Source organism: Pleurodeles waltl, chromosome 6 (genome assembly GCF_031143425.1).
Source record: "Pleurodeles waltl isolate 20211129_DDA chromosome 6, aPleWal1.hap1.20221129, whole genome shotgun sequence".
Lineage (NCBI taxonomy): Eukaryota > Metazoa > Chordata > Amphibia > Caudata > Salamandridae > Pleurodeles > Pleurodeles waltl.
Window position 1 is genome coordinate 209,071,235 of NC_090445.1, and position 26,754 is coordinate 209,097,988.

General features: G+C 45.1%; 1 protein-coding gene and 1 long non-coding RNA gene across 3 annotated transcripts in view; one reads left to right on the plus strand and one right to left on the minus strand.

Moving 5' to 3' along the window:
• Positions 1–26,754, minus strand: part of LOC138299539 (uncharacterized) — a 425,958-nt gene that overhangs the window by 307,815 nt on the left and 91,389 nt on the right. The window lies entirely within an intron of this gene.
• NAGS (N-acetylglutamate synthase) overlaps positions 1–26,754 on the plus strand; it is a 102,214-nt gene that overhangs the window by 36,834 nt on the left and 38,626 nt on the right. The window contains exons 3-5 of the mRNA XM_069237845.1: positions 9,163–9,376; positions 10,373–10,553; positions 11,251–11,422. Coding sequence (XP_069093946.1) covers positions 9,163–9,376; positions 10,373–10,553; positions 11,251–11,422 — 567 coding nt within the window. The remainder of the gene's footprint in view (positions 1–9,162; positions 9,377–10,372; positions 10,554–11,250; positions 11,423–26,754) is intronic.

A 26,754-nucleotide genomic window follows, 5' to 3' on the forward strand; every position in this document is an offset into this window, starting at 1 on the left:
GCTCATCCAGTGTCCACCTCTAAGTGCTCAAGGAACATCTGAGCTGAATCACTGTTCTCCCCGATATTCCACCCAGTCTAATAGGAACGCCTTTCGGAGTAACTAAACCATTAGCTGCCAACTCTTTTCTCAGCTCCGTAAGAATCTTTTTTTTCACGCAACCGTATCAGGCTTCAAATCTGAGAACAGGATGCGCACCCCTCCCACTGTCACCATTTTCTGTCATTCAACATCACTCAGCTCTATTGATAGCAACTTCACCGTTACAGTACCTTCCTGCTTCAGCCTTCTCCTTAGGCCCAGATATAGGGATTTGGAATGCTTTTTTTCACCTGCCAGTTATTAGCCTTAGTGTTGGACTCCAACCAATCTTTTATCATTTTTCAGATCATCTCCAGTAGTGTCTTTCCTGTGACATGCGTCGCACCTTCAAAATCTGAGTAAAGTTCTCTCAAAGTATTTAGTGTTGCTATCTTCCAGTCTACTTTGGTGACAACTGCAATTCTTCTTTCTGTAAATGTCAGGAGTTCCTGTACAGCAGACTATGATTTCTCCTGGTGATCTCCGATAGCCTGGGCACGTAGTGGTGTTCACTCTGTCTCCTGTTTCATTGGTTTCATTTTGTCTGCACGCTCTATTTTCACTCTCCTACTTTAGCTATACCTTCTGTGTTGCCAGCCTTTGTCATCAATTTGGGGAGCTGTGCAGTTTTGGAATTCAGGTGCATTCTTCACTACTGATAATATTCACTGTCTGCAAAAAGTTGTTGCTAACGCAGAAATGTAAAACAAAAAAAATAGATATCAGTGAGCAGAGAGATTGTGTTGGTGATGATGAATTGCCACCATTGTTTATGCCTGATGGCAGCTGACAACTTGAACTGGTGCATTTTGGTTCATTGAATGGAGTGGTATACTAAATGGACCCAGTAATCAATTTGTACACTGCCCTTTAATCCAAGAACCTTAGTTTTTTGTTTCCTCACTGGGTAAGATATGTAAACCTGTAGAAACACTAGTAGTGGATTTTTAAAGTTGTCCGCATACAAAACCGCCCATAAAGTGTAAAACCATAATTCTGAAGATGGTACTTGTGAAGGAAAGTTGAGTATTATACAGTAATGCTGGTTAGGCTTCTCTATGTAGGATTCACAATACCACAAAGATGGTCCTTGGATTCACAACAATAAATCCTTAGATCAGTCTTGGTCATGTGGCAAAGAGCTGTCAGGCTTTACTAGAGGAATAGGTGTTAAGCATTTTAGAGTACCAACATGGACGATGAGTAATTGACACAACTTGAAAGAAATCCAACACCAATTTATACCAATAAAGCAGATTTTTGAAATAATAACTCGGACACCAAAATAAAGTAAATCAGATACATATAACCAGAGTTATGGAAATTCAAGTGAAAAATACATTAGTACAATACAGGCTGTAAACTTTTCAATTGCGGTCAATGGGGAAAATCACTTGGCCACTTGCTGGGTGAGTTCAGAGGAACCCACTTGAAGTTAAGGTAATGTGGTCCCAGGACCAAGCTTCAACAGTCAGAACAATTTTATCTGGCTTGTGGGGACCGGTGCAGAGGTGTCCTGTGTGTCCTTGGTGCTGAAAAATGACACTTGAAGCACTTGGCCACTTGCAGGTCGAGTTTGTGGGAGCCCACTGGGGGTTAAGCTTGTGTGGCCCCCTGGACCAGTATCCACCAGGCAGAACAACTGTTCTTAACTCGGGCGTCTTGGGTGCAGAGGTGTGCTTGGCTATCCTTGGTGCTGAGGAGGAGTTGCTGGTGCTAGTTTTACCACTGGGGTGGTGCTGGAGTGGAAACAGATGCAAACACTCGACAACTGTGCCACTGAGGTGGGTAGTTGAAGTTGCAGGGGTGTTCCCTCAGGCTGCAACGTCGAACAACGGGGTCAGGAACCGGACTGGCCACCAACAAACTTTGACAGCAGCAAAAACAGTGCTTGGAGATTTCAACATCCTGGAGCCTTAGGAAGGTGATAACAAGCTGAAACTCGCTGGAGGTCAGGACTATGTTTCCCAATAGGCAGCTAACCATTTACTTTTGGGTGATCCCTCGGGGCACAATGGTCATTACCTTCCTGGTTCCCAGAGTGCATTTTCTATCTGCAGGCTGCAGGAGACTAAAACCTCTAGCCTTAGTTTTGACGATGCCCTTCGGTTGCAGAGGGGTTCTCCTTCCTTTTAGAACCAGTCTCTGGTCCAGGATGACTCATGGTCATACAGGTGCAGGGTGGCTGCCACAGGTGCAGAGTTTCACGCCTTTTTCTTTGTGGAGTCCTGGCGCTGCAGACACATGCTCTCTTCTTTGTTCCACGTAACAGTTCAGTGCAGATCTAAGGTTCTGGTGTCAAGGGTGCCCCTTAAATCCTAGATTTAGGGGAGTTATGGGTGTGGGGACAAGTGGGCTAATCCACCACTGAGGTGACCACATCCGGGGGTGTGTAATTTTTCCTACCAAGAATCCTCTGTTTTGCCACTGTTTAAGATGGCAGAACCCATCATCGGCCATACAGACCAGGTAGCCCACGCTAGAGATGTTGCTAGTCTTTTAGGAGTGTACGCCTTCTGACTACCTCATTTTCTGGCCTGCCCAGGTGCAAATGTGCCTGACTGCAAGGAGGAGGCTTTGTCCTCCTCTGGTGATAGCCTTCTTGCATATCAGAGGCGGTGTGCCCTTAGAAGCCTATCGCCTTTATATGCTACTTCACTAGCCATCCTGCTAGGAACGAAGATGATACCTCCCACCTAGGCAGTCCTTTGTTTTTATCTGCTGGTAGTGTTCACACTTCCTTACAGGGGGTCAGAATCCTGTCTTGGTGACAACAACTGCCAGCTGGCTGCCACAGCTCAGAAAAGCTGGGGCATCCAGGTGGGCAACCAGCTAACGTCGCCACCTGGGTGCATGATACATCACCCTCGACACGAGATTCAAGTCAGGAGTGAGAAGGCACATTGTTTGATGCCAAACACAACATATTTCGGTAGTACCATAATGGAGCTGGCGACCTCAGAGTTGCCCGGGTGCCAGCTCATTTTATCCTGTGGACTGCTTTAATTGGAAAAGGCCACTATAGGGACATATAAGATTGCAGTTATATGTCCACATCTTTAATATAATGTGCCATGCCTTCTAGGCTCATTAGGCCTTCCTCAGGAGTAACTGATAATGTTTTAAAAATAGGGCATTGACTTTGTAACACATGATGTGGACAAAGTTGAGTTTCAGCAGATTACCCTGCTCCTGCAGTCTGCAATGGCAGGCTTGCTATCAGTAGTTTACTTGGGTCACTCAAGGTGACACACATAGTACACCAGGCCCTGGTGACCCCTTTACCTGAATGCCCTGGGTACCATTGGTACCGTATACTAGGGACTTACAAGGAGGTTTAAAGTCCTTGCCAATTGGGGATACCTATTAACATATACCAATTTAGGAAGAGTGCACTGGCACGTGAGCCTGGTTAGCGGGCTCCAGTGCCTTTTCAGAGCCATAAACAGCAGCATCTAGAGCAAAAGTGTGGGGGTTACCATCCACTTTTCTACAACTTGGAAGTTGCATTCGCTAAAAGCTACTTCCATGGATTATGTGTTGGTAGAGATGTTCAGATACCTCTCCACCATACACACAAATGTGATGAACCAGGCTTATTTGATGTACTTATGTACATCTGTGCACACAGGAAGTCCAAACTTCATAATGACATAGCTTTGAGGTTATTAACCAGAGTAGTAATATATCAATATTTTATTGTCTTGAAAGACTGAACCCCCTCCCATCCTGCCCACGGTCTTCAGTGGTCAGGTTGCAACTTTCTCTAGACCTCTTTTCAATGGCCTGTGAACAATGGTATTGTTGTGGATTTAATGGTACTCCCTTTGGCACCATTAGTTCTGAAAGTGCAAAAAAAGGGAGCACATTGCCTCTCACTCCAGCAAAAAGTTAGCCACAATGCATCTTGGTAAATGCAGTCAGATTCGTTTTACATTGACAAAAGTAATCAAAGTCTTTCATCTTAGTAGGTGCAGCAAGTGCTGTTTATCTCTGGACACGTGTTTCTTGGTTTAGCCCATCATCATCAGAGAGCAGCATACTTTGTGGTGTTGCTTGAAATGCCGCCAAAAGTCTTCGCAATTTTATGTACCACTGTGGCACGCATACTGGAGTGTGAGGCAGGATGCTCCCTTTCTGTTTTTCCTGTTTAAGAAGTCTCCCTTGAGCCAACGAGCTCTGGTTGAGCACCTGCGTGCCAGTGAGTGGTACGTAAACCTAAGAGGACTTTTGGCAGCATTTCCAGCAACCCCACAGACAAAGCTACTCTATGCTGATGAAGGGCTGAACCCAGAAACACGTGTCCAGAGATTTACAGTACTTGCTGCACCTGCTAAGTTGAAAAAGTACAGTTTACTTTATGGATATAAATCGAACTTGTACTGCATTTACCATGATGCATTGGGGCTGACTGCATGCTGGAGTGTGAGGCAGGGTGCTCCCTTTCTGGTTTTACTAGTTCTACAAGTCATTGTTTGGTTTGGTACAGAAACATAGGGCATACGTAGCAAGAGTTCATAGTTTTCTAGGTCCTGGCTTTGAGTATAAAGAGAGAAAAGATTGAGAATCGGCACAGACCTGATTGCCTCGAGGTTCTCAAATGTTCAGCACAGGATAATCTGAATCAACAGCGCCAGAAGCTTCATTGCTTTCTTGCCGTGCAAAATGTGTTTGTTCGCAGTCTAAAAGGAAGCATATCTTCCCCCACCGTGCTGGCTACGGCGTTTTATTGATCATTTCAGACGATCATTTTAAAGCATCAGATTCCACCTTGCTGTTGATGTCTGAATAGAACGTATGTATGTGTGCGGTTTAGGTTGGATCCTAGGGTGGATCATGTAAAGGCTTGGTGAAGAGTTAGTCCCACAGGAGTTTCTTAATATTCTGTTTTGTGTGTTCCCTGGTGTTAGCTTTACGAAGAAATCATCTTGCCACAGAAAAAATATTTTAATTGAGAAAGCTATATCGTGGTGTTTATGAACAAATGTGTTAGCTTTAAAGAGCTAGCGCCTTCGTTGGTTTTTCTGTGGCCCTTTTCCGCTCTTTCTCTTGTCCACTCCCTGCCGCTTTAAGTTAAGCGACACCTTGTAATTTTACGATAAATCCCTATTCATTTTAAAATACTTTTCATGATGTTTGAATGTTTACTCTAATTAAATTGTCCTGCCCTCATTACTCTTTCTAAATTTCGACGAAAAGAGAACTTCGATTGTCCCAGTTTTTAAAGAAAGTGAGAAGTTTATGGTTAGTGAGAAGTGGCTCATTATCCAATCTAATGTGATGGAAACCTGCTTTTGAGTACAGAGCCTTGGATCGTTTGGCAGATACGGGGCACCCATATAAAACTTTAAACAAAATGTTCCCTGAATGTGTGCTGTTTAGTTCAGGAAACAAACACTGGTGGCTCTGGGAGTAATTCACAATTTGTCAAAATACGTCGCAGGCTGGGACTTCAGATTTCAACATGACAGATGTCCATAGTTTTAACACGCTGTTATCCGCCTAAAGCTTCTTTGAAGAATGCAGCGCCCAGCCCATTTCTGAGGAATTCTGTCCTTTCGAAAGTCAGTGTGCTGAATATGCATGCAGACAATAGGTTCAGTGCCATAAAATTGCAAAATTCCACACCCTCCTCAAATTCTTATCGATTCAATAGAAGATTGGGCAGGGCAAGGATCACTGTTCCACAAGGTAGCCTCGGTGCGGCAGAACCGAATATTCTGTCTATCGGACCAGCAAGATCAGAACTAAGCTAGGAGGTAGTTACTAAGGGTGTACTAAATTGCATAATTACATCGAATTTCAGGAAAATGGCGTGAAAGTATACAAAATTAAGCAAAATGTAAATCTGTTATTTAGCACTATATTTTAACGCAAAATTAAAATATTGCCTACATTTTTGATATGTGGGACGAAATCTGCACTTCAAAAAATGCACGAAAGACACAATTGCTACAAACAACAGCTGCTCACGTTTGGATTACTCGTGTTGTTCCAGGGCTCCTGCACTATAATTGTGCAGCAAATGAAGGTGTAATTATGGAGCATAATGGTGTAATTTCACAAATCTCGTATAACAAGTGTATCTTAAAATTCCCAAAATTACCTGAACTACGCAGGCGTAATTTTTATTTCAGTCGGACTAGTGGTTACTCACAGTCATAACTTTTATATACCGAGTAAAGAGGCCTCTTGTTTATTCATATGGGATGTTCACAGATAGGTTGGTACCATATTAGATGAGGGCTTGGAAACTAAGCCCGAGAATGGGTAGGACCTCATACCCAGGATTCCTTGTCTAATGCTTTTGTTGAACCTTTCCCATCATTCCTACTTTTCTCGAACTATTGTGTGGCCAAATGGGATAGAAAGTGAGGCTGTAACTGCAGGGTCGCAATAATAAATATTACAGTAACTTCTATAGTGAGCAGTTTAATTCCTACATCTCAACACCTTCTGCTTTACCAATAGGAGGACTTCCAAACATAAAGTTTACCACATGGAATAAGATGCTGTCCAGATTCAATCTATCCCAATTCGTTCTTCTGTGCAGCATGACTGAATCTTATCTAGGGCCTCAAGTTAGCACTTAGAGAATACCGCTAGCAGAGCACGGGGGCAGTAGCTGAGGTAGCAGCCTCCCGTGCTACACCAGTAGCGATCTGCCACTGTAATACAAAGGATGCAGTTTTGATTGTGACACCATAATCCAAATCATATTTGGTACAGAATGTCAAGAAGAGAATTGGTCTTTAAGAAAACAGGAATCTATCCAGCAATCTGTAGAAGCCATTGCCTCGACCCTGCCAGTGCTAGAACTTTCACATGAATTGCATACTTTGGAAGAGGTACTAAATGCCTTCAACCTATCTAAGCTACAATGGAGACCGCTCATAACATCGAGATTATGGAGGGTTCTGACTGTATCTGAATTGACATTTTGGAACAAAGTTATGACCCATATCTCGATGTTCCTATGCAAATTAATTACAACTTTATGCAAGAAAAAGTGTCATCAACCGAAATATCTTGTTACTGACTTACTGTGCAGGCTGAGGTTATAGCACATCTGTGTAACTAATGTCAGTAGAAGCCATATGCAGTTAGTGCTTACCGCATTTAGTGTGACAGTCAGATCTCATTTATCAAATGTATTCTGAAACTGCCTGAGAACGTCTTAAAACTAATTAAAAACTGCCTCCTTGTGAAATGTGATTCGTTTTTAATGCAAATTAAAGTAATAGGAGTAAAGTTAATAGGCAGATTTTCTCTTCCACTCAATAAGGAGAGTATCTTCTAGATAACCTTTAGTCCTTCCCTACAAGGGGCTTAACACTGGACTCTTGGATTGGTTTGAGTCATAAACATAGGTACATTCACTGGTGGACTTTTTTGACAGGCAGTGATTTGGAGATCTAGCAGAATTGGAAACCACTTTGTTGAGCCCACAAAGTTGTAAGATGCATCTGTGTTTCCTCATTTATTACTTGATCATGTGTACTGCTTAGGTACATGATACAATGTACTCTGCAGTTTCTGTAACGCTGATGCCATACAGCAATGTGTGTTAAGGAAAAGAATTATGTCTGAAACAGGAATATCAAGTCCAGATATGGGTCTAACAGTATACCAATAAAGACAACAGTCCAGATATAAGACTGCCTATCTTGAGGTGGACACTGACTTCTAAAGGAGCTGTAGAACCTGAGCCGCCAATTGTCAAGTTAAGTTAGGAATAGATACTGATACCCTCGTTCAGAAATGGACAGTCGCCACAGAATGACCGGTGAAAACTCTTGGGACCAGGTTTGTGACAAAAGGTGAAACCCTATAGGAAGCCACTACAACCCCCCCAAATCAATGTTAATTGTAAAGTGGTGGCTAGATGGAATCTGGAAGTATTTACCCTATAACCCTATCACAATCATTCAGTGTTTTAAAGGGACTTCAGAATTTGTGATCAGTTGACATCATGAAATATTCCTCAGGCATTTATTCGTTGAAGAGGAAAATGTCCAGAATAGTTCCCAACTCTAGCCCTCTTCTGCATTCAGAGAAATCTGGAGTAGAAACCCAACCTTTTCTCAGAACATAAGGAGGAGTACTTTATTTTCTCAGCTGTAAAAGTATCATTGCCTCCTCTATCAGCACTGAAAGCTAATTGCCAGACTTAAAGATGTGATTTTCTTATATTTACTTGCATTTGGTGATTCAAATACAAGTACGGAAATCTATCAGTATTGTAGCTTACTAAATTTACTTCTAGTCATCCTTGCATATAGCAGGAAATTCACTAGTGTGCGCATCAGTGGAAACGTACAAAAAGAACATTTTCTCTTGATATTTTTCTTTACTTTTTTCTACACTTTTTCATTGATGTTTATTCTTCACTGGGAAAACATTTTTCTCCATATGGAGAAAGCTCTTCCCTTACTCCTGCAGGAAACAAGGGGATGTGCTCTCTCCCTTTCTATCGGAGGTAGGCCCTTACTCTGTAAGTAACAGGGCAGTTTTCCATTGTGGGAATCAACTCTGTAAAGCTTGTGTGAAAACCTACATGTTTTTGGGTGTTCACTGACTTGCAGTGGCACTCCTTCCACTTACCACAGAAACCCCCTGCCTCGGCTAAGACACAGATTTACTGCAAGGCACAGTCTGCTATACTTGACCTCTCAAGGTTTTGGCCCAAGCAAGTGACATTTTGATTAATGTTGCTCAACGGCGGCAAAAGTAACCACTTCAGAAGTTGAGACACAGATGTCCACATATTTATGTGCTTTTTAATAAAGTAAAACAGATGGGGCAATCAGGCTATTGCAGAATATGTTGCACTGTAGCAGAATGCAGCAATGACATTGTGTGCAGACTTGCAAACCACTAAATTACAGGATCTTTTTAAGATAATTTGGTACAGCAGATCTCTTAACGGAAGCTCGGAGCGCCAAGTTCTGCATCACAAAAGAGACATAGCTCTCAGTAAAGAGTGTTTGTACGTGCAAAATCCACAAATTATGCATCAGTTTGTAACTAATTTCCCCATCCAGACTCCAGCCTTTATTTCTCTCTTCTCTGTATTCACAGCCTGGGCAGTGTAACCTCTGTGGAAACAGACTTGCTCCGCTGGTGCTTGGAGTCAGGCAATATTCCCATCATCTGCCCCGTAGGAGAGACACCTGGTGGGAGGTCGGTTCTACTCGACTCCCTGGAAGTCACAGCATCCATCGCGAGAATCTTGCAGCCTCTGAAAATCATCTTCCTCAACACATCAGGGGGACTGAAGGATCTCAGTGAAAAGGTATGTTTGTCATTAATGAATTATTGACAACTATCATTATGGCAAAATGCAAAGCCTTACTTTGCATACCAGCACAGTTTCGGTATCTACCAAAGGTAGGCAGCAGAGTGTCCAAAGTCAAGATAGCTGTGCCATTACCTAATCAGGCACAGAAAATATGATTGTGCATAGCCTAAACCACCGGCAATCGCTCTAGGTAGCATTTCAGCTCATCATGTTTTTTACCCAATATGCAGGCTAGCCAGAGGCCAACTTTATGCAGGTTAGTACTGCCCCTGACCCTGCTTGTCCTGGAAACACTCCATGCCAAACTGCTAGGGAAGGCCCCATCCAAAAGGGAACACAAGCACTCCCAGACCAGTTTTATCCTTCTTAGACCTCAACAAGTGAGATATAACTTGGATCCCATGGTGCAGCAAGAGACCCACGATGGACATACTCTTAGCCAGTCAGAGCATTACACCAAACACAAAAAAGGTGATAGGACAAAACTTACTTTTAGTATAAGCCAGTGGCAGTTGCTGTGGATAGCACAGCAAACCATCGTTTTTCACCCACTGTAAACAAAGGCTCGACTTCTTCAAATGTGTACTGATCCTCTTTGCAACAGCCCATGCTGAACTTCCAGGCAAGGACTCGTCTAGAATGAAAGACCAGCACTGATTTGCGAAGGTTAGCCTCTGTCCAAACTGGCAGGGTGGGCTGGACTGAAGTCCAAGCATTTGGCAATTGCTGACAGATTAACTCAAGCAGTCTATCTACCACATTGTTTCTTGTTGTCATACCTAATTAAACCATCCTCCGAATAGTCAACTTCAGACTTATCAGATAGGGTTGATGTCCCAAAACCTGATTAACACCAAAGCAGAAACATATGTTAAGTAAAACTAATTGGTAGACTTGTCTCCCTTAGCTTCCACTGGAGATGCAAGGTGGGCGCCTCACTGAGAGATTGTTGACCTAACTAGTAACATCACCCATCATCTCTTTTCACAGTTAGTTGGGCTAGTGAACCTGCCAGCGGATTTAGACCTCATGAGAACTGCCCCTTGGATTGGACATCGGCAGCGGCAACAGGTCACTGTCATTGTGGATCTATTAAACCGATTGTCACCGGGCTCCTCTGCCGTCATTACCTCTGCAAAGACACTCCTCACTGAACTCTTCAGCAACAGAGGTAAGGTAAATTAGCAAGGAGTTGGTGCAGGTGAATATTGGTGAAGAACGTTAATGCTGATAACTAGGAAGTTTACTGAAAAGTTAACAGGCAAATGAAAGCCATCTGCAGGTGGTGTAAAGTGTTACAGAGGACTGAGTGGGGGAATTGTAAGGCGATGCTAATGATAAAAGGCTGTGAGTGGTGGAAACAATGCTCAAATCTTTTCACAGAGCAATGCTTTAGCCTTAACTGTGTGTTTAGATCCAATCTAAATGATGTAATATTTTTAAATCAACAATATATGTTAATGCAGTTGACATGTAAATTTGTATCTTATGATTCATTTATAGAAAGTAGATATGGCCAGGTTAAAAAAGGGAAGAATTGTAAATAGGTGTGTCATTGGTGAAGTTAGCTAAGAAGACTGAGTGCAAATGGCTTAAGACCAAATCATTTTGGAGCTAGTAAATTACTTCTTGAGTGTGGCAGGATAGAGACCAGTGTGCTTCCTTGGCTAAGAGTGTGGTGCACTTCTCTAGAAGTGCTGCTTTTGTGTCAAAAGATACCAGCCAGGTGTGAACTGGAGACACCACAAGAAATTTGAGATTGATGTGAGTCATGTTGTATAATGCATAAAAACATGAATTTAATGCTTGGAAGACAACTGAATTGTATTCCATTCTCAGTAAATGCTATTGCTACTTCTCTCTTTTAGGGTCTGGCACCTTGTTTAAGAACGCTGAGCGTGTGTGCAGGCATGAGTCGCTTGATGATGTGGACCAGGATAAGCTTGTCTCCCTTGTTAACCGGTCCTTTGGGAAAACACTAAAACCAGACTACCTATCTTCCATCCGCCGCCGTCTGCACTCCATCTATCTATCCGAAGGGTGAGGATCTGACTTCAGTTGATTCTGTGTTGATCAGCCTATAAAGACATTCATACGGAAAAGGCTACACTTAGATCTGTGTTCAAGGCCAGCTACCTTAAGGTGCAACGGAAAGCCAGCAGATCGAGGGGGCCCTGTAGTTTTATAAGCTGAACTTTATTAGCTCAGCAGTTTTCTTGATTACAATCAGTTGTTACCTATGGTTTTTGCATCTTTCGCTCAAGTTTAGAGTTATGGGTCATGGAGAAATAACTTGTGACGCTTCTGTCTAAGTACTTGTTAGTTTGAAGGCTAGCACCTCCTAGAGTGGAACGTGTGAGGCACATGTTTGTTTGCATTATGTACATGGCATCAAGTTAGAAATCAAAAGCATTTTACTTAGTGACAAGAAGCTTCTATATTATCTTAATTGATAATGCACATTGTAAGAAAAGAGTTATAGGTTTAATTTCATAATTGGCAGGCAGTTCGCTTGAAGGTGAGTGACAGCCTACCTTCCAAAAGGCAACATCTCTGGAGAATCTGCTGACTTTTTTTTTTTGTTGCAACAAATGCAACTGGCAACATTACAGCAAAAGGAAAAAAAAAATGCTGGCCAGTGTGTCGTGTTCTCTAGGTCCCCATTTATTAAAATGATCTGCTAAACATACACACCTCCAAAGTGGGCGTTTGTATTCAGTGCACCATGCAATCATTCCATGTCCTTCACAGCTTCGTCAGATCAATATTTCAGCTTCACTCTTTCACACTTGATGACCCATTTAATCCTCTATATCTGCCTTGATCTAGCCATTCTTGACACTGCTCAAAGTATCAAACTTCCCCTTACTTCTGTCTTGTACTTTTTCTACTCTTTTTCTTACACCATTACTTGCACTGACATAATTTTTTAAGGCCCTGTCTAAAGGCACCCACCGCAGACTCAAACACGTGACATCCTTCCTGAACTTTCAACATTTAAAACGGTGATACTCTTGTAGTTGAATGAGGTGTGTTTTAGTGTGTCTGCAACATCTCTGTTATGAGACAATTCAGATTTTGCCATTAGCAACAACCATGTGCGCACAAACCCCTACGAATGACCTGTTGTACAAGACCATTCGCTTGGTTGTGGTAAAGATTGCAACTCCAGTGATTGTTCTAGTATTTCCTTCGTCAAAACCTCGAAATGTATATCTGATAGAGTCTTCTGGTTGCAGATTCCTTACCTTAGCATTTCCCCAGGCATCCGACTGGATCAGGAGATTTTTTTCTTCGAGCATTACCCTTGCGTGCCGTCAGGTGGCGTTGGGGTTAAATATAAGCGCAGCCTCGGCGTGGTGACGTCAGTTCTTTTCTTCACGCGCTGATCAGGAGAAGAGCTACCCTGGTCATTTTTTGACTGGCTTTTTGGTGCGTCTGGGATGTCTTCAAAGACCAGGTTCACGCCTTGCGAGGATTGTCACCGAATGATGTTGTGACGGATCCTCATCTGGTCTGTTTGTATTGTCTGGAGCGTGACCACAACCCGAAGTCATGCTCCGAGTGCCAGGCCATGCATCCGAAGGCTTTAAGAGAGCGGTCCCTAGAGTTCATGATGGCCCGGCGCTCAACTACGCATCGTTCCCAGTCTCGCTTGAGGGGAAGGTCTCGAGATCGGGTAAGAAGAAGAAGAAGTCTAGGCATTTTTTGACTTCACTCCATCGCTCGGATGACGTGACACGTGAAGAGCGTCAATGCTGTAGGCCTCTGTCCGCGGAGCCTGTTTCTTAGGCCGCTCTGCGCCTCCCCGAATTTCCGGGAGCCGGAGCGACCCCTGCCCAACTAAAAGCCCTTTGATAGCGCTCATCTCTTTGGAGATCAGGCAGACTCGGCTCTAGAGAAATTCAAGGATTCCCGGGCTATGGTTCGGTCCCTTGGACTTTCCATTGCCCCTAACCCCACCAGTCTGCCTTTTACCCCAGGAAGGGGCTCCCTGTTGCGTCCTCTCCCTGGCCACCATGCAACACATGCTGTACAGCCCCTGCACGGCTGGGGACGCGGAATGCCATGGGCTCGTGGGAGAGGAAACCAGAGGTCTGCCCAGTCCACCCGCCCCGGCTCCAGCCTCCAAACCTTCCTAGTCCGTCCCCCCCACCTCAGACCAGTTGGTGGCAGGATAAGCCATCACCTGACCCACTGGGAATCCATCATGACAGACAGGTGGGTTTTGCAGGTCGTCCAATGGGGCTGCTCCACCCCCTTCGAGACTACCCCTCAGGCCATGCCTCCATTATTTGGCCCTCTAACGGAAGATCATTTGGCACTTCTCTGCGAGGAAGTTACTTCTCTTTTGGCCAAGGGTGCCATAGAGAGGGTTCCTGCATCAGAAGTAGGCTGTGGTTGCTATTCCCGCTACATTCTGGTGCCCGAGAAGCGCAATGGCCTGCGTCCTATCCTCGACCTCAGAACCCCCCCAATCTCTTCCTCAGGAAGGAGAAGTTCAAAATGCTCACCTTGGGTCAGGTCCTTTCTACCTTGGACCCAGAAGACTGGATGGTGGCGTTGGATTTGCAAGACACTTATTTTTATATCCCCGTCCTACCTGCCCACAGATGTTACCTACGATTCATGGTAGGTCACGAGCACTTTCAGTTTACCGTGCTCTCTTTTGGCCTTACCAGTGCTCCTCAGGTGTTCACGAAAGTGATGACGGTGGTCACAGCTCATCTGCACAGGTTGGAAATTTCAATCTTTCCCTACCCTGATGACTGGCTGTTAAAGGCAGGCACGCCCCAGAAAGTTGTCTCTCACCTTCAGACTACGGCGAACCTCCTGCATTCGCTAGGGTTCACTACAAACATGCCAAAGTCACATCTGACTCTCTCTCAGACGCTCCCTTTCATAGTAGCCTTTCTGGGCACAGCACAGTTTCAGGCCTATCCTTCCGATCAGCGAGTCTGGGATATTCGGGCTCTGATTCTGACGTTTCAGCCTCTATCCCAGGTTTCAGTGAGAATGATTCTGAGGCTGCTGGGCCTCAAAGCCTCCTGCATCCTATTAGCACCAAATGCCAGATGGCATGTGCGGGCTCTGCAGTGCGACCTGAAGTTCCAGTGGACACAGCACCAGGGGAATCTCACCTACATGGTCCAGATCTCAGAGGGGACTACGAAAGATCTGCAGTGGTGGCTTTCGAATCAGGATTGGGTCAACGGCAGATCCCTTCCCAACCAGATCTCACATTCGTGACAGATGCTTCAGTTCTGGGATGAGGCGGCCACATGGGTGAGGCGGAGATCAGAGGTCTCTGGGCTTTGGCAAAGTCCGAACTCCACATCAATCTTTTGGAGCTCTGGTGATTCAACTTGCTTTGAAAGCATTACTTTCCTCTCTCAAAGGGAAATGGTGCAAGTGTTCACCGACACCACCACCACCACCATGTGGAACTGCAAGTAACAGGGCAGAGTGGGGTAGTGGAACCTTTGTCAAGAGGCTCCACACCTTTGGACATGGTTGGAACATCATGGCATTTCCGTGGTGGTTCAACAACAGGCGGGCTCTCTGACCGCCGGAGCAGATAAACTCAGTAGTCGATGCATGGTCGATCACGAATGACGTCTCCATCCGGAGGTGGCGCAAGGTCTCTTTCAATAGTTGGGAGAGCCTTGGTTAGATCCGTTTGTCTCCGCAGAGAATGCTCAATGTCTGCAGTTTTGCGCATTTGAGTTTCCAATGCGGTTCTCGCTCTGCAACGCCTTTCGTCTCGAGTGGAGCTCAGGCCTCCTGTACGCCTTTCCGCCAGTACCACTTCTGCCCAGAGTTCTCAAGAAGATCAAGAACGACCGGGCCCAAGTCATTCTTGTCCTATTGTAGGTAAGTTTCTTAAAGGGCTAACCCTCTGCATCCTCCCACTCTATTTATCATGCCTCAGTGGGATCTCAATCTTGTCCTCACTTATTTGATGTGTGTTCCCTTTGAGCCGTTACACAATTGTTCCTTGCAGCTCCTTACGCTCAAGGCTGTCTTCCTGGTGGCTATCACTTCTGCTCGCAGAGTGAGTGAGCTTCAGGCTCTTTCTTCCAAGCCTCCATTCTTGTCTGTACATCATGACAAGGTAGTGCTATGCACAAGGGCTTCCTTTCTTCCCAAGGTTGAAGCACCTTTTTATGTAGGCCAATTCATCACTTTGCCTACTTTTTACGCACACCCACATCCTTCTTATGAGGAGGTGAGACTCCACTGTCTGGATCCAAAAAGTATGTTGGCGTTCGGTCTTAAGCGCACTAAAGATTTCCGGGTGGACGATCAACTCTTTGTTGGATATGTGGGTGCAAAGAAAGGGATGGCGGTGCAAAAGCGTACCATCTCATGATGGGTGCTTCTCTGCCTCAAAATGTGCTACACTTTGGCGAAGAAGCAACCTCCAGAGGGTTTGCATGCTCGTTCAACCAGAGCAACTGCTGCTACCACAGCATTAGCACGTGGAGTTCCAGTCTCGGACATCTGCCAGGCTGCAATGTGGGCATCATTGCACAAGTTTACTAAACATTACTGACTGGACAGTCAGGTACGCAGAGATGGCTACTTTGGTCGTTCGGTCCTGCAGAACTTTTTAGTATAATTTTGGTTCGCAGCCCACCTCTGAGGATGGCATTGCTTGGGTATCTATGCTAAGGTAAGGAATCTGCAACTAGAAGTCTCTATCAGATGAACAAGTTACTTACCTTTGGTAATGATTTATCTGGTAGAGACGTATTCTAGTTGCAGATTCTTTACCGACCCACCCATCCTCCCCGCTTGCAAACTGATTTCTAGGAACTGAAATTCCCCTTTAAGGGCCTTAGCTTTGGCGCTCCATTTCAGTGTTTTTCATGGCTCTGTGCTTCGGCGTGGAAAGTCGTGAAAAGAAACGGAAGCCTCCGAGGCGGCTCCTATATTTGACCCTGACGTCATCATGGCGACCACAATGTCAACGACGGACTTGGAGTCAACCGACACCACCAGACGGCGCGCAAGTGTACTGCTCGAGGAAAAAAATATCCTGGTCCGGTCTGATGCCTAGGGAAATTCTAAGGTAAGGAATCTGCAACTAGAATATGTCTCTACCAGATAAATCATTACCAAAGGCAAGTAACTTGTTCTTCAATGCATATTGGACCCATTGTCTGTTATTAAATCCTTTGGTAGTCCTTATGTAGAAAAACATGTCTTCACGAAATGCCACAGTCATCCCAGAAAATAATCAGTGAGTACCTCAGTTAACCATTGATTATAAGGAATTGAGTGAAACAGCCTAGGAAATAAATAACCAGCCTTATTCTCTTGATTACCGTGCAGTTGAACAGATTCCATAGGAATTTTCCAACAAACCAATCTCTTATCTACCTTGTTACAGTCCCCACACTTCAGAACTTTAAACAACTTACTTATCAATAGGGGGTCACTAATATATCATCAGCTTAATTTTGCTGAATTGCATTCCCCTATGCATTATATGTATGCAGTTAATCAGCTTAAAATGTATATAAAAAGATACCACTAACTTTTCAATAGTTTACCAACACTCCCATATCAATGGAACTGTTGCAAAATTTTAACATAACATTGCATTTCTCCATCTAAACACCTTTTTGACAAGACTAACTGAAGAAATTCTACCCCCTTTTTGCAACACCTTATCTTTGTTTCAGTTTCTATTTATTCTGATAGCTATATATGCTTCCAGATTCTTCGCCTTTCAAATAGTCCAGGCGCAAAACTGGATCCAGAAACTTTTGACATAGGTTGTAGCACCTGCCACAGCAATACTAGGTCTGTTCTTTTTTTTTCTGCACCTGTCAACATGGATCCAGAGCTTTTCCCCTTTCAACTCTTCATTTTTCTGCACAGAGATACTTGGAGAAAAAAATTCTCCACGTATCTCTGTGCACCGTGTTCAGAATGTCATCCCCTAAAAAGTCAGAGTTTAAGCCCTGTTACAACTGCAATGGGCAATTGTTTATCAGATCCTCGTGATGACTACCTTTGGTGTCTGGGTTATAGACACAACTATAAATCGTGGACCAGCACCACAGTATGAGACTAAAGTCAAACAGTACAAGGCCAGTCTTTTTATGGCACATGCCCATGACGGCCATCAAGGTTGGCGTTGTTTGCAGTCAAGATCCAGATTTTCTTACCACTCATCGCCTTCCTTCAAATCTTTAAGAGAGAAAAGGAGGAAGCACAAAAAGAAGAGGAAGCATGAGGATTCACCTGTTCATAGAACTTGTGGCAAGTCCCAGCAACACATCCTTCTCTCGTAGCGGATTTCTATGTTTAGTCATAAGTATTGAATAGTTCCGCCTGCCTGCGGGGACCCTGGAGCATTTGATGTTCATCTTACTTCAGGAAGGCCTGCAAAGCTACTTAAGAATGTCAATATGCAGCCTAAAGGAAAAGCTACAGAGTCTGAAATTCTTCATCTTGTCAGCTTTCAAAAAGGACAATATGCTAAGGCGCAGGCGCTCAAATGCATGAAAGAGCTGAAAAGCTTTGCAGAAAAAAATCCTTCACAAACCTTTTTGTAATGCAGAGTAAGGATGAAGGCGTGCAGGGCAGTGTAGCCCATAGTCTGCCATTATAGATGAAGAAAAAGGGGACTCTGTCTTTAAGAAAAGACAGAACTCCAGTATCCCATTATGCCTAGAGTGAGGCAGTTATCTCAGTTATTTTTTTCTGGCTCCTTCTGACAGGACCCTGGAGCTTTGAGCTCGACCTTTTTAGGTTTTTTTTCTACAAAAATTGAGTGAAAATCTCCGTGACAACTGTTTTACTTGACGTCTTTTTACTTTCTTTCTTGAATGGTGTCTTTCTCTGACAGGATTTAAGGTATTTTTCTCTGGAAAATGCCTTCTCTTTTTGACAAATGCCCACGTTGTGGCAGAATAAAGTCCAAAACAGACTCAGAGACTCTTATGAGGTCCTACCATCTTCACATCTTCCTGCCTCATGTAATATCTGCGTGTCATTTTCCTGACATAGCCTGCGCGTCAGGGAGAAAATTCACTTTCAAGGGAAAGCAGAGGGGCGATGCCAGCAAGAAGCCAGTGGGACCTCTGAGCGAGGGAAAGGTCAGTCTTCCACCAGAGCTTCCCCCCCACTCAGTCTCCAGTGGATTTGGAAGGTCTGAGAAGCGTTTTTCTGGAAGAAAACGTTTTCGGTCCCCATCGACGTCGAGGAGATCAACGTCGAGAGGAGGTACGGCACCGACATGTTCGCTGTCGAAGTCTGGCTAGTCATCGCACAAACATCGCACGACTGCAAGAGGCAGAGCGACGTCGATAGACCGCATGACATCGAGGACTCCGGATGCACTATGTTGAGGAGTGGGTCGACGTCGGTGGACTCGATGTTAGGGAAACGCCACAGTCCGAGGTCGACGTCAAAGAATCCCTCGACGTCAAGGACACAAAAAACTTCTAAAAGGAGAAGGGTCTATTCCTCATCGGAGTCACAGTATTCCAGAGACATTTCTCCTTCGCTGGTTCTCCTTCTTTCATCTCCTTCTCCTCCCTCCGCCACCTCTCCTCACCCTGCTGCAACTCTTCCACCGCATTCTCCACCTCAAGGTCTGCCTACCCCATTGCTGGCTTCTCCGGCGCTCTCAGCTCCTACACCGCTTACGGTGCCTCAGGTACTGAACATCACTCCAGCTCCTACACCGAGCTCAAGATCGCACCACCATTCACAACATAGCCATCATGCATCTGGCCACTCTACAACGAGATCAAGACACTCCCGTCACAGATCGCAACGAAGATCTAGGTCACGTTCTTTCTGACGCTACCACAGAGACTCCTCATCGTCTACCAGAGACTGTTCACCCACTCTGTCTGACTCGCTTCAACCCCGTACTTTGCCAGTGGACGATGTTAACACCTTTCAGGAAGTTCTAATTCAAGGCGCAGCAAAACTAAACATTCCTATGGCTGTCCCAACACCAACTACTTCAGTCATGTTTTAAACACTGTAACAACGTACAGCCTCAAGACCTTTACTTCCTCTTGTGCAGGGACTTCTAGAACCCGCCATGGAAGTCTTCCTTACACCGGCCACGACAAAGTCTGCTCCTTCCAGACTATTAAAGTATCGCCCTTAAGACCAAAACCTTTTGTTTCTGCACTCCGACTCTCCACCTGTTTCAGTGGTGATCCTGGCAGCCTGCAAATATCACGCCACTTCTCCATTTGCTACCTCTCCTCCTGACAAACAGAGTAGAAAGGTGGATTCGGCAGGCAGCAAAGTATGTAGTTCAGTGGCAACATCCATTAAAGCAGCAAGCGCAACAGCCCTCTTGGGACGATACAATAGGGAATTGTGGGACTCCGCACTCCAATTTGCAGATTATCTCCCAAGAGTTCAGAAAGAGGATGTTTTAGAAATTGTAAAAGACACCATGGTCTCAAACCAAATCATTAGCGCAGCAGAGAACTCATCCTTGCTCTCAGCACATGCATACTGCCATGGGATATCCTTAAGGAGGCATGCCTGGCTGCGTCTAACGTCCCTGAAACCAGACGCTCAGCAACGCATTTAGAACTTGCCATTTTCAGGATCCATATGTTCGGCTCTCATGCTGATGATGAAATGGCAAGGATGAAGGCAGATCTGGACACTTTGAAAGCAGTAAGTCTTGAAAAATCCAAAGACTAAAGATCCTTCTATTCCTTCCCGTGCTGCTACCCTTCTGAGAGGGTTCAAACCCCTCAGTGGCTGTCTAATAGATCTCAGCAGCAGTTCCAACGAGCCTATCAGCCTCAACGGAAACAACAAAGAGGACGAGCAGCACACCAGCCCAATCAGTGTGCTTGACAACAACCAGCCACAAAACCCTGAAAGTTTTCTTCCCCCAGTCCGTTAACCACTCCAGTGAAGGGAATCATCACCGATTACTTGACAGAGTGGCAACGAATTACAACGTTATACTACAACAAGAGGGTCTGGGACATTATTGGTCCAGTGTACAGCCTCCTGATCTGTAATACTTACATACAAAAGTACACTGTTCCAGAACGGGGAAAGTCCACAAGGGCACTCCTAAGTAGAAGCAAATGCCCTCACACATCCAATTGGATGTCATGCTTCATTATCGGACTTGCTCCTCGTCAGACTGGCGCTGCAATGTCTGACGGCCGCCCCATAGAGGGGGCACTTTGCCGGAGATCTTTTTATCAACAATATGTGCTGTTGTGTAAGCTATGAGGCAGGATTTCCACCTACATATAAGCAGACAGAGGGAGAGCAGAAAAAAAAAAACAAGCATTTTCAATGCAACGGGTCTCACATTTGTTCGAGTTAGAGCTATTAGCATTGTAAAGCAAAAAAAAAATGCAGAACGATCGCGTTATGTAAAATGCAGCGCGATCGCGCTGCATGGAAAATAAACAGATAAAGTAGTCCGGACTATAGGCTGAAAACATCGAGCCTCGTATGTTTTTGTTACTTTACCGGTGTTGTGTAGGTGGGCTAAACATCGGAAAAGGCATGACGTAAGCAGATTTTAAAAGGCAAGCCCACAAGCCAATGTAAGTGACTGACGTGGCATGGGCGTGGTTACAAGCCCAAAGAGAGATTACAGAATGGACGGAGCACTTTGTGCTCTCCCATAAAAATGGGGTGCCTGTCAGACATTGCAGTGCCAGTCTGACGAGGAGCAAGCACGATGATGAAGTGTACTTTTGTATATGAGTATAAACGAATTACAACAGACACTTGGGTCTCAAACATTGTGCAGAATGGGTATTGTCTCAGATTTTCCACTCCACCGCCAAGTATTCCGCCAAGGGCAACCACTTCTCATCTCAACCTGCTAAAGGCGGAAGTTTCCATATTGCTAGAAAAGAAAGCAATAGAACCGGTTCCCCTCAACCAGAGGGGAAAAGGCATTTATTCAAGGTACTTTCTCGTCCCACAAAAGGAATTCAGACCCATTCTAGACCTGAAGGTTGCCAACAAATGGATCTAAAAGGAAAAGTTCAGGATGCTGACCTTACACCAAATATATCCCCAGATTCACCAAGTGGACTGGATTTGCTCAGTTGATCTACATGGCACCTACTTTCATATCCCCATTGCGAAAAAACATCGGAAATTCCTACGGTTTGGAGTGGAGAATCAACACTACCAATACATTGTTCTTCCATTTAGTCTCAAGTCAGCACCTAGAACTTTCTCCAAGTGCATGGCTGTTGTGGCAGCACATCTTCGAAAGCACTGAATATTTGTCTACCCATATCTGGATGACTGGCTTATCAAGGCAACCACCTTTCCAGAAGCCCAACAGCACTTGCAAATCGGCATGCGATCTCCTATACCGCCTAGGACTTCATGTCAACTTTCTCTAGTCCACGGCAACACCGGTCCAGAAACTGCACTACTTAGGAGCTACCATAGCAGGGAAAAGTGTGTCCTTCGGAGGAAAGATGCTTGTCCATGCAGTGCTGCGTGCTCAAGACTTTCTGTCGCCCAACTGTACGCACAGATTCAATACTTCTATGCTCCATGGCCTCCTGCATCTTCCTAATTCCCAACACTCGCCTCCATGTGCGACCTCTCCAGGAGTTGCTATAGGACCAGTGGAATCAACTGACGGGAAACTGGGAGAACAGAATCATTTTGTCCACCCCTGCAATCACATGCCTCAGTTGGTGGTGCTCTCTAACCAATCTACAACAAGGAATGCGTTTTCATCCACATGCTCCGTCACAGATCATCCTGATGGATGCTTTTCTCCTCGGGTGAGGAGCTCAAATGGATCACCTACAAATACAAGGCCTCTGGTCTCCAAGGGAGAAGTCTTACCAAATCAGTCTCCTCAAGCTGCGTGCGGTTCACCTAGCTCTCAAGGCTTTTCTCCCTTTGTTCAACACCAACACCCTGCTTGTCCTGACGGATAATACAACCACCATGTATTACCTGAACAAGCAGGGGGGAACCAAATCCAGAGTCTTGCCTCAAGAGGCCCAGATGATATGGCACTGGCTCCTGGCCAGAAATGTGAAGATAATAGAAACTCACCTTCCAGGCATTCAGAACATACAAGCAGATGCCCTCAGCAGGGTTCTAGACGAGAACCATGAGTGGGTACTGAATGAAAACGTACAAGATATATTCCGTTTGTGGGGCACACCTTCTATCGACCTTTTTGCCACAGCAATCAATAGAAAATGACGCAGCTTCGCTGCCAGGTTTTACCTTCCAGAATCGTTGGGGAATCGTTGGGGAATGCTCTGTGGATAGACTGGTCCAGCACATTTCTGTAAACCTTTCCACTAATTCCCCTGATCCAAGCAGTCACAATCAAACTCTCAATGGCCTCAGCCAGAATGATCCTCATTGCACCGGAATGGCACAGACAATGGTGGTTCCTGGACCTCCTTTATCTGTCGCTCAGACCACATCTCAGGTTTCTATGCAGGCCAGACCTCCTGACGAAATTGTAAGGTCAGATGAGGTACCCCAACCTCGCCTCCTTGAGTTTGGCAGCATAGCTCCTGAGCTAGTACAGTATGGACACTTAGGGCCTCATTCTGACCCTGGCGGTCCTAGACCGCCAGGGCCGCGGGCAACGGAAGCACCGCCAACAGGCTGGCGGTGCTTCATTGCAACTGCACCCGTCGCACCCCTGCAACTCCGCCGGCTCCATTCGGAGCCGGCTTCATTGTTGCAGGGCCTTTCCCGCTGGGCCGGCGGGCGCTCCTTTGGCGGGCGCCCGATGGCCCAGCAGGAAAGCCAGAATGGCCTCCGCGGTCTTTTGACCGCGAAGCGGCCAAGTGGCAGTTCCCGTTTGGCTGGCGGCAACCGCTGCCAGCCAAAGTCGGAATGAGGCCCTTACATCTTCCACAGGACTGTATGGAAATTCTAAAAGAAAAACAGCCTTCCACCCGAGCTGCATATGCCTCCAAATGGAAGAGATTTTGCATCTGGTGTTCCTCCAAGAAGATAGACCCTACATCTTGCCAGGAGGATGTCATCCTACCATATTTGTTACACCTAGAAAAATCTGGTCTGCAGTTCTCTTCTATTAAAGTACTTCTGGCAGCTCTGACTGCATACAGAAAAGGTCCTTCACAAACCTCTTTCTTTAAGCTGACAGTCCTAAAATATTTCTTAGCGGGACTAAAGAAAGTTTTTCCCCCCCTTAGGCATCCTTCTCCACCATGGTAGCTGAACGTGGTTCTTTCATCATCCATTTGAGCCCATTCACAAAGCAGCTCGCCAACACTTCACTTGGAAAACGGCTTTCTTTGTGGCAGTGACATCAACATGCAGGGTTAACGAGATTCAGGCTCTCTGTGCTCATGAGCCCTACACAGCGTTCCACTCCTCCAAAGTAGTGATGCAAACACATCCTAAATTCTTACCCAGGGTCATCTCTGACTTTCATGTCAACCAGACGATCTCCTTGCCAACTTTGTTTCAAAACCCATCCATTCCAGCTGAGAGGGCACTCCACGCTCTAGACAGTTTTAAAATTCTAACTCGATAAAACCAAATCCATTAGAAAATCACAACACATTAATTATGGGCCCTTTCATACCGGGCTGGCCACCTCTAAACAATCAATTTCTAGGTGGATTGTCTCTTGTATTCTTTATTGCTACCAACTAGCTAACAAAACCCTAGCTGGCAGACCAAGAGCGCATTCTACCAGAGGCAAGTCTGCCATGACTGCCTTGTTGAGGAATGTTCCCCTGGCAGATATCTGCAGGGGTGCGACCTGGAAGTCTGTCCACACGTTCACTAAACATTACTGTCTTGACTCTGATGCCAGGACAGATTCTCAAGTAGGATAAGCTTCTCTCAAGAACCTATTTGCGGTATGGCCCATTGCAGTATTGTTCTGTCTACTCCCCTGCTGTTTTTGGGATGGGCTTGCTATTCCATTCAACACTTATGACTATACATGGAAATCCCCTACCAGAGAAGGTATAGTTTCTTACCTGTAACTCCAGTTCTCTCGTAGGGGTATTTCCATGACAGTCATAAGCAAACCTCCCTACTCCCTGGTGAAGTAGACAAACTAATATCTCAGGTATACCATGACTCTCAGCGATGACTGCCTACAAAAAGAACTGAGGTAGACTCACTCTAGGCATGATGGGATACTGGAGGTCTGTCTGTTCTTAAAGACAAAGTCCCCTTTTTCTTCACTTATAATGGCACCTGATGGGCTACACTGCCCTGTACTCCTTCATCCCTATTCTGCATTACAAAAAGGGTTGTGAAGGATTTTTTCTGCCAACATTTTCAACTCTTTCATGCATTTGAACGCATGTGCCTTACCACATTGTCCTTTTTTAAAGCAGACAAGATGAAGAATTTCGGACTCTGTAGCCTTTCCTTCAGGCTGCATATTGACATTAAGTGACTTTGCAGGCCTTCCTAAAGTAAGGCGAACATCAACACTTAAGAAGATATTTTGATAAAGTGCTCCGGGGTCCCCCCAGGCGGGTGAAACTATTCAACGCTTACGACTATCATGGAAATACCCCTACGAGAGAACTGGAGTTACATGTAAGAAACTATTCCTTCTTCCTGCATAGTCGGAGCTGGTGGACATTACTCAAACTCAAGAATTTCCTTGACACCGCAGACGTCTGTTCCAGTGCCTCTTTCGGCCCCACCGCCACAGATTCCATGCATAGCGCCAACAACTGGCTACCTTGCATTCCTGCCACCGGTGGCTAGACTATTCTTTCACACAATTGTGGAGATATTCCAGCAGATCTTAGTACCGCATGGAGTGCCGTTATGCCCCATGAGACAGTTTGGAACTCCGCTGGCAAGCCCTCCCTTGGCACTTAGCATCCCCTTTGTTCCACTAGCAACCCTTCCGGTGGCACCCAGAGTTGTACCACTACCAAAGCTAGTACCAGCGCTGCCCCTCCTTCGCCAACATCCATGCACCAATGCCACTAGTCAAATAAATGCAGCTTAGAAGTGAGGGCCAATGGCTACTTGATGAAGAAAGGTGCAGGATTGAGCTTGTTCCCACCAATCCTATTGGCTTACCCTGCACAGCATCTTCAGATCAGATTCAGATACAGATACTCAAAGGGCAACAAGACACAGATGACCGCACTGAGCTAGTACTTCTGCCACCAAGTCCCACCTCCGACCCAGCCAACTTTGTGGCAGTACAAAATGTTAGAGGTTTGGATAAGTCACTGGATAGTGGCCCACCCCCAGGTCTGGCTCAAGTAGAGATGGCATCATTTCATGTTGCCCTTAAAACAGGAGCTGAGGTTCTTGAATTGCCCCTTCTTTCTGTAGAATTTAAGTCCGCCATCTTCACTGAGGATACCAAACAGCTTGCAGCTTAGCAGAACCATTATTACCTTTTAATGTGGTCTGGGAGAAACAAAATGCAAACGAGCAGTGACTAGGCGATGAAGACAAGCTCCAAGGGATCCAGCATTCCTTTCTGTCCACCCTTTACTGGATCCTTCCCATCCCATTTGCCAGATAGGAAATTCAACAAGCTAGAGCCCATGGAAGAGGTGTTTTTATTAGGTAGCCTGACACTGCGTTACATCAATGCCCCCGTGCTCAGTTGTTTCATTAGGTAATCTGACATAATGTAACCTCAGTGCGACTCTTTCTTGCAGTTTTTTCTTCTAATGTTTCATTTATATTTGTTAGTGACGTTATGTAAGTTGTCATGAGTGCTGTAATATCTGGGGTAATTAGCAGTGCATGGCGAAGGCGTGAGTTTTAGTTACCTTCCAAATGCTGAAAATATCATCTACAGCCTCGACGGCGACCTTGTCAGCAGGCGAAAAATCCACTGAACTCACTCCTGCTAATAATTCCCTGAGTAAGGTGTCAGCACTACTGCCTGTTTACTTTCTAGCTGAAGCTGACTCTGATGAAGATAACCTCTTTGGCATTGCTCACAATCCTTCTGAGTTGCACTTTAAAAGCCAACAAGATAATAAAGAGGAGTACTATTACCAGAGCTACTACGCTCCCCCATAGCAATTCCAACAGCAGTACCGGAAAGATAAGCTTTGTCTTCCTTCATCATTGGTGTCTGACCTGTAGTTCATGCTTATTGACTATTGAAGGCTTTTCCCTCCAACATCGCCTTCCACTAAGCAATCTTTTTCACCGATGCAGTTGTGAGGTTATTTTAGCAGCTTTTTATGGGCATGTTATTTTAGCCATAGGCCTGCAACTTGTGCCCTTTAGCCTAGTAGTAATTCATTTGTATTCATTTTATTTTCTGAGCAGAAGCTTCACTCTGTGATTATGTTTTTATTCTTTTATCCTATACACTCTTTGCCCAGAAACTGCTTTTTAGTTTGACATTTGTGTTCTGTGCTTTG